This window comes from Aedes albopictus, chromosome 2 (assembly GCF_035046485.1).
Source record: "Aedes albopictus strain Foshan chromosome 2, AalbF5, whole genome shotgun sequence".
Taxonomy (NCBI): domain Eukaryota; kingdom Metazoa; phylum Arthropoda; class Insecta; order Diptera; family Culicidae; genus Aedes; species Aedes albopictus.
Genome location: NC_085137.1, coordinates 112046132 through 112053886, shown reverse-complemented (window position 1 = coordinate 112053886; position 7755 = coordinate 112046132). Strand labels below are relative to the sequence as shown.

The 7755-nt window shown below is 47.7% G+C and overlaps 1 protein-coding gene across 1 annotated transcript; it reads right to left on the bottom strand.

The window, feature by feature from the left end:
- Window positions 1-353: 353 nt before the first annotated feature.
- Window positions 354-3809, bottom strand: LOC134286158 (uncharacterized). Its single transcript, XM_062847729.1, has one exon. The coding sequence runs from the start codon at window positions 3807-3809 to the stop codon at window positions 354-356; it is 3456 nt and encodes a 1151-aa protein (XP_062703713.1).
- Between the last annotated feature and the right edge of the window lie 3946 nt (window positions 3810-7755).

Below are 7755 nucleotides of genomic sequence, written 5' to 3'. Positions count from 1 at the left end.
ACAAATTACATAATTGATTATAGGTTATGCACTGTTTCACACTGACTGAATAGTGAAAGTAATTCTTAGTTCAATACAAAACGTACCTCGACTGACTGGTAATTACACTAAATGTGCGATGCTGACACTGCCGATAATAGGTTTAATTCTTCGCTAACTTAAATAGGAATAAACTTAATACAAAGTTCAAGCATTTACAGTCCAAAAACTTACTTCAGATAATCAGAAAATTCCACTACTATTTTTCACTACTAATGCCTATCAAAAGTGCTGACTGTGCACTGTGTACACTATACTCTGAATGAATCCGCTCTTCTCCTTTCTGTCTGCTGCTGTCCGAACTGTCAGTCTACTCAGCGACAGCCGCTCAGTTGCGAGGGAGCGGACGGTGGTTTCACCGTCGTTTCGCGGTCAACAGTGTTGCCAGTAACATCCCCCGCCCCGTGAACCACTTCCGTTTCCGGCGAGACTTCATCCTCCTTCTTGTCGTTGTTCGTAACATCCAGGACTGCCAGCTTCACTGCCGGCCTGGCGAAGACTCCTCGAGCTGTCTGTACTACTGCACGTCGAACTTGGCCTGATTTGTCCGGAAAGACTCCCAGAATCCGTCCTCTTTCCCAACTGTTCCGTGTCTGCTCATCTATAATCACGACTAGGTCCCCAGACTTCAACGGTTTCACGCTCTCGAACCACTTCGTCCTCCTAGTTAGCATTGGCAAATATTCCAACACCCATCTGCGCCAAAACTCGTCCATGATGTTCCTGACGACTGACCAGCTGTCTCGGAGACTGACTGACTGATCAACTGTTGGCTGCTTTATGCCGCTTGAACTGTACAGCAAGAAGTGGTTCGGAGTGAGCGCTTCTTGATCTGCCGCCTCTAAGGGAACGTAGGTCAGTGGACGACTGTTAACGATCCCCTCTGCTTCCAGCATTATGGTTTCGAGCACCTCGTCACTCGGATGATACGGACTGTCGGATACTGCTGCCATTGCTACTTTTACAGACTTCACCATCCGCTCCCACGGACCTCCCATATGCGGGGCTGCAGGAACGTTGAAGTGCCACTGCGTACGGGCGTTGGTGAACGTAGCCGCACAATCCTCGTTGATGACCTTGCTTCGCTGGATCTCTTCTGTTAGCTGACGACTGGCTCCCACAAAGTTGGTACCGTTATCCGAGAATACTTCTATCGGGGCTCCTCGTCGGTTCACGAAACGCCTGAACGCCATTACGCAAGACTTCGTTGACAGACTGTGTGCTAGCTCCAGATGAACAGCTCGAACTGTGAGGCACGTAAACAAACATATCCACCGCTTCACAATACTGCGACCGACTTTTACTTCGAAGTGACCCAGGTAGTCCACGCCGACGTACGTAAACGGACGGATGAAGGGAGTCAGACGAACTTTCGGAAGCGGTCCCATCATCGGTGGAACTGGAGCTGCTTTCTTAATCTTGCAGTACTGACAGCTACGACATACGCTCCGCACTACTGTTCGCATCCTCGGAATGTAGAATCGTTGCCTCAACTCGTTGCACACTGTCTCGGTGTTCGCGTGCAGGAACTGCTGATGGAAGCTGAGCACAACGAGGTATGTGATCCGATGACTTCTCGGCAACACGACTGGATGCTTCGCTTCGTATGAAATCGATGGAGCTTTTTCGATTCTGCCGCCAACCCGTAGAACTCCTTTTTCGTCCAGGAATGGAGACAGCGCACGAATTGAACTGCCTTTTGCCACACTTTGTCCTTCTTCCAACCGCTGAACTTCTTCCGGATACGCCTGTGCTTGCGCCTGTCGCCAAAGTGTTTCTTCAGCTTTCGCAAATTCACTCTGGTTCAGTACTTTAAACGATCTTGTCCCGCTCGTTGAATGCTTCCATACTGCTACAGCTCGGTGAACATATGCTGTCGCACGTAGCAGTCGGTTCCAGTTGGAAAATCGTTCAATATCTATCACTTCCACTACTGTTCGGTGTACTGCAACGAGGCGAATTTCTTCGGTGGTTACATCTGCTTCCGCTGTATCTCCTGGCCGTTCTGTAGGCCACTGACTTTCCGGATCTTGCAGAAATGCTGGACCCTGGTACCAACGGCAACTCGGGTCGAATGAAGGCCCCCCATTCCATTTTGTGGCATCGTCCGCAACATTTTCGCGAGAAGGAACGTAGCGCCATTCATCCACACTGGTTAACGACAGGATTTCGCCAACCCGGAAAGACACGAACTGATGATACCGACGACTATCGGAGCGAAGCCAAGCAAGAACTGTTGCTGAATCTGACCAAAGGAAACGTCTGTGGATATCGATGCTAAGGACTGAGCAGATGTTCTGTAGTAGACGGGAACCCATCATGGCAGCCTGAAGCTCCAAACGTGGGATGGATAGCGTTCGTAGAGGTGCAACTTTTGTCTTTGCTGCAATCAACGAACACTGACTCTCTCCGTCCACCGTCGTTCTAAGGTAGGCCACACACGCACAAGCTGACACGCTCGCATCTGTGAACACATGGACCTGAATATCGCTGACTTGCTGCGGACAGAAATCCTTGAAGAAGCAGCGAGGAACGTTGACTTCGTTGATCTGCCGGTACTGTTCGATCCATCTTATCCAAAGCTCACGTGGCTGGTCCGCAATAGGCTCGTCCCAGCTAGTACCTGTTCGCCAAATCTCCTGCATCAGGATCTTCCCTTGGACGACGAAGTGTGCAATGAATCCTAAGGGGTCGTAGAGCTTCATCACAATACGCAGGACTTGTCGCTTCGTTGGTGCTGCCCAATCGGCACCTAATACTTCCTCCAATCCCTGTTGATTGAATGTGAATGCGTCTTCCGACGGGATCCATGTGACGCCCAGAACACGTTCGCATATTCGGTCTTTGTCTACTGGCAGTGGTTTACTGATCGCTGTACTCGTCTCTCCTAGTCGGTCTAGCACTGCCTTCTCGTTGGACAGTATCTTCCCAAACTGGAAGCCGGCTGCTGCATGGATATCTTGCACTTGCTGTACCAACTGCACTGCTTCTTCCACCGAGTTGACGCTGTCGAGGAAGTCATCCACGTAGTGGTTCTTGGTCACTGCTTCCACTGCTCTGGGGTATTGTTCGCTGTAGTCGGAAGCATTCCAGTTCTTCACAAACTGCGCTGTACATGGCGAGCTGGTTGCACCGAACATCGCCACGTTGATCACGTAGACTTGTACTTCTTCCTCCGGATTACTTCTCCAAAGGAAGCACTGCGACCATCTGTCTTCATCGCGAATTAGGATTCGGAGGAACATTTCCCGGATGTCAGAGCACACGGCGACTTTCCCCTGTCTGAATCGCAGCAAAACGTCTACTAGCGACACAAGAAGATCAGGACCCTTGAGCAGCATGTCGTTGAAGCAGACTCCATGTGCTTTTGCAGCCGCATCCCATACCATCCGAATTTTGCCAGGCTTCTTGGGATTGATAACTACTCCCAGCGGTAGAAACCAGACACGTCGAGTATCCAGACTGCCAACCTCTTCCTGTGAAGCCTTACTGATGTACTGCTTTTGCTCATAGCTGTTGATCTGCTCCTTCACTCTTTGTCGAAGTTCCGAATCTTTGGACAGACGCTTTTCCAACCCCAGGAGTCTGTTCATCGCCATCTTGTAGCTCTCGGGAAAGTGGATATTGTCCTTTCGCCACAGCAAACCTGACTCGATTCTTGATCCTCGGCGAACTGTAGTTTCCTCCAATATGCTGCGAGCTCGCTGATCTTCGTCGGACTCAAGGTGCTTCGTGACCACAGCTTCTTCAACGGCGAAAAACTTCTTCATCGAATCATACAGATCCACTGTTACTCATCTCCTGACCGACGTGCAGATTCAGCTGTTCCACGGATCCTTCACTTCCAGAATTTCTTCCGTAGACGCACCAGCCGAGGCGAGTTTTCGTTGCAACTGGATCGCACCTTCCGCCTTCGCGAAGCTTCAGACTGGTAAGAAGATGCACGTGCTCGATACCGATGATCATACTGGGTCTTGCATTCACGTAACTGTTGACTGGAAGACCTTGCAGGTGTGGATAGGATCTTGACAGCTCGGAATAGTTTAACGTTTGACTGGGAAGTCCTAGCTCACGAACCGTCCGTACGTTACTCAACTGGAATGTGTTTTGCTTTCCAACTCCGGAAATCTCCACGCTGATCCTTTTGGAACTTTTCTCATGTCTGCCGATCTTTCCGGTCCATCCTAACCAAAGGTTGTCCGGCTCTCCATCAATCCCCAACTGAACTGCAATTGCCTCTTCCAGTAAAGTCGACGATGATCCGTCATCCAGGAACGCGTAGGTTTCCACTTGTTTCCCATCTCCGTAAAGCGTGACTGGCAGATAACGGAAGAGAGAGAACGACTTCGTGTGGTGGTAGTTGTGCTGTATCGCTTCGGTTGGCTTCGTTGTCTCAGCGGATTCGCTTCGGCTTGTCTGGTTACTGTGCAACAGCATATGATGCCGAAAACGACAGCCATCCACGCCACACTCCTTTTTCGAGTGGCATGGCCATTTCCGATGCGGTACTAAACACAGACGACACAGATTCTTCTGACGCATGGCTTTCCACCTCGCTCCTATATCCAAGGACTTGAAACTGGAACAGTTCAGGATCTGGTGGTTGTCCTTTCCGCAATACGAGCAGGCTTTTGAAACAGATCTTTCTGTTGACGTGTCTTTCTCCTTCTTGGCGGCATCGGACGACTCGTTGGCGTGAGTGAAAAGCTTCTCCCTTGGCTTCGGCTTCTCCACGCGGGCTTGCTTGTGTTGGTTTTGTGCGCAGTCCACGTCGATGGTAAGCTCCGACGCCAAGTTCACAAGGCCTGCCATGAAACCGTTGAATGTCGCCAGGTTGACATATGCAACGCCTTGCTTGTAGGTTCCCCACTGCATCTTGAGAGATGTGGGCAACTTATCGACCAACTCCTGAAGCAGCATTGGGTTCGCCAAATGCGCTTGCTGATCGGCCAAGATTATGTGATCGACCAAGTTCTGAATGGCCAAACCATAGGCCACAATCGTATTCAGGTGCTCCGCTTTGGGGGCTGGCACGTTCCTCACCTTCTTCAGAAGCGAACTGATCAGAATCTCCGGCCGCCCGTAGAGTTTGTGGAGCGTATTCATCACATACGGTACCGACGCTGGTAACAGCAGACGACTTCGTACGGCTTCTAATGCGGAACCTCCCAAACTCCGTTGTAGACGGGCCAAATTCTCCGCGTCGGTATATCCGCACACCTCCGTCGTGTTCTTGAAAGAACTGTAGAAGATAGGCCACTTCTGTGGATCGCCATTGAACTTGGGAAGCTCACGAGGCATTACCTGGCGCGCTGCGAGTTGAGCACTAGTTGGTCCTACTGCAGGACTCGATTGTGTTCCATTCGGCAATCCAGCTCCCGCAAATGATGTTCCAAATGAATTCGTTACTGGTAGAGCCGACGAATAGCCTAATGGTGCGTTTCCTTGAAGAGCTGCTGAACTATGCGGAACTCCTGGATGCGGAACACTACCGAAACAGCTTTGCGATGAATTCACTCGAACGAAATCTCCAGAAACTACTGCATTCGTTCGTGCTAGTTGTGCCATTGGAGCGGCCGTGTAGTACGGATGACTTTCGTAAACTGCTGACATCAGACCGCTCGAACCAACAAAGGATTGCGATGTACATGGAGCTGAGGACACTACTGTATCCCGTGCAGCGAACGTGACCGCCACAGAATCGGTATTCCCGACTCGAATATCTTGCACTTCCGGAAGAACCACATTGGTGGTTTCACCGTCGTTTCGCGGTCAACAGTGTTGCCAGTAACAAGTGCTTATTTCGGAAATTACACATTTCAAGCGAAATTGTTGTTTTTGATGATTGTTTCTCTTTCTTTATCACTTTGCACGATATTATATGTAGCAGCGAAGCAGTGTCGATGTTTTCAGCGCATTTTTCCATGAATTAAGCAATCAAAACAAAAACATTGGACGCCATGTTCAATCGAATGTTGGGTTCCAGATTTTGGCCCTTCGTCACCCCCCTGGCTGTTACATTATTAAGGATTATTTAATAATTCAAAATACTCTCCCGCAGGTCCGGTTTCAAGAGGGGGGGGGGGGTGCAAAAGGGGAAATTCCTCGGGCCCACTCCTGTGTAGGGGGCCCTCAAGAACCGCGAAGCAAACTTTTTTTTCAATTACTTATATAAAATACGACGTTTGTATTTTGAGCATGCCAAGAATTATTGACGGTAAAAATATTGTCAATATGTACTGCAGTCTAAAGTCAGTTGAAGAATATTCCATTAACTATGTTCATATACTTTTTATTGATTGTTGTTCTCGTTGAAAGTGCCTCGTACATCAAGAAGACAGATTGGGCCATTCAAAAAAAAAATGACCAAAGAAATCTACTCTCCATCGTTATCACCTCCGATATCCGCCGCTGACTGATGCAAATGCATTGATTAGAGGGGAAGACTTCGCATGCACTCGTCGATGCAACGCAAGCAAATATGAAGAATGGTGAAATGGAATCTCCTCGGCGGCATCCACAGCATCCAGTCGAAGCAGAACGTGGCTTCGCTGGTTGGTGCCCATCATCGCCGTTTGCGTTGTTGCATTGTTTGTTCGAAGGTGGAGCTGCTGAAGGCTGAACTGCCAAAGGCACACCACACCACCGTTTAGGGGAACTGCGGCCATAACGCCCATAGGGGGCAAGTTGCGCCACCCTTGTTTTAGACAAACCACGTTATTTTCAGTACTTTTTTCAATTGCAATCGCTAAAATAAGAAGAAAAATGCTTCTTTACATTTGAGTTTTCATATTTTTACTAAAAAAATTGTACAAAAACTTCGAAAAATGATTTTGGTTACTTTTGATGTAATTTTAGCCTGTCAAATGTTTGTACTTTTTTACATAATTTAAAAGATTTTTTTTTCTCGCTATCCCCTCAAAATATTTTTCACACTCCAATTATTTGTGTACCAAGCGGAAAAAGTATCGAATTTGACCCTACAACTATTTTACAAGGGTCCAAACTTCTGAGGTGTGGGGTAAAATGCCCACCCTTAGTTATTTACATTAAAATAGCCATTTAGATTCAAATTCTGGCACAAATTGTGTAGAACACAAGTTGGAACCAAGCAACAACACATTTTTACTAAAAATAAGTTCATTAATCACACAGCCATGCGTCATTTTGTAGTAATTATTGATAAAACAGCTCACTATGACGTTTACATGGAATTGACCCATAATTACAGGTGATCCATAATTATGTAATGATTGTATACCATTCACGAACAATAACAGTTGACAATAAACCAGGCGCGCAAGTATATGTACACAATTCGGCATCCTGGCGTTAGCTGTGACTAGTGGCGCGTTTTACCCCGCATTAAAACTAAAATTCTGAAAATCGAACTTTTTTTCGAATTTGAATTTTTCAGTAGTAAAACATAAAACTGGTTTATGGTTTCTTCCATTTGGAAGGAAACATGTTGGTGCTTCATGTTAGTGCCAAAAAAATGTGTATTATGAAGTGTTTCGTGGTTAAAATTGGACTCTTCCTTAACGTGGGCGTCTTACCCCCAGTTCCCCTATATCGTTTCCATTTGTGCCAGGCTTTTGTTCCTGATGGATTGCATTGCAAGTGGGGGGTCCTCCTGTTGCTTGCCTGCCTATGTTTGCTTGTGGCTTAAATCGATGCAGCGATGGATTAAATTGCAACAGAAAATAACAATGCACG

Excerpts from the sequence above, each read along its gene's own strand:
- LOC134286158 (XM_062847729.1), bottom strand. The coding sequence starts at position 3,809 with ATGAAGAAGTTTTTCGCCGTTGAAGAAGCTGTGGTCACGAAGCACCTT.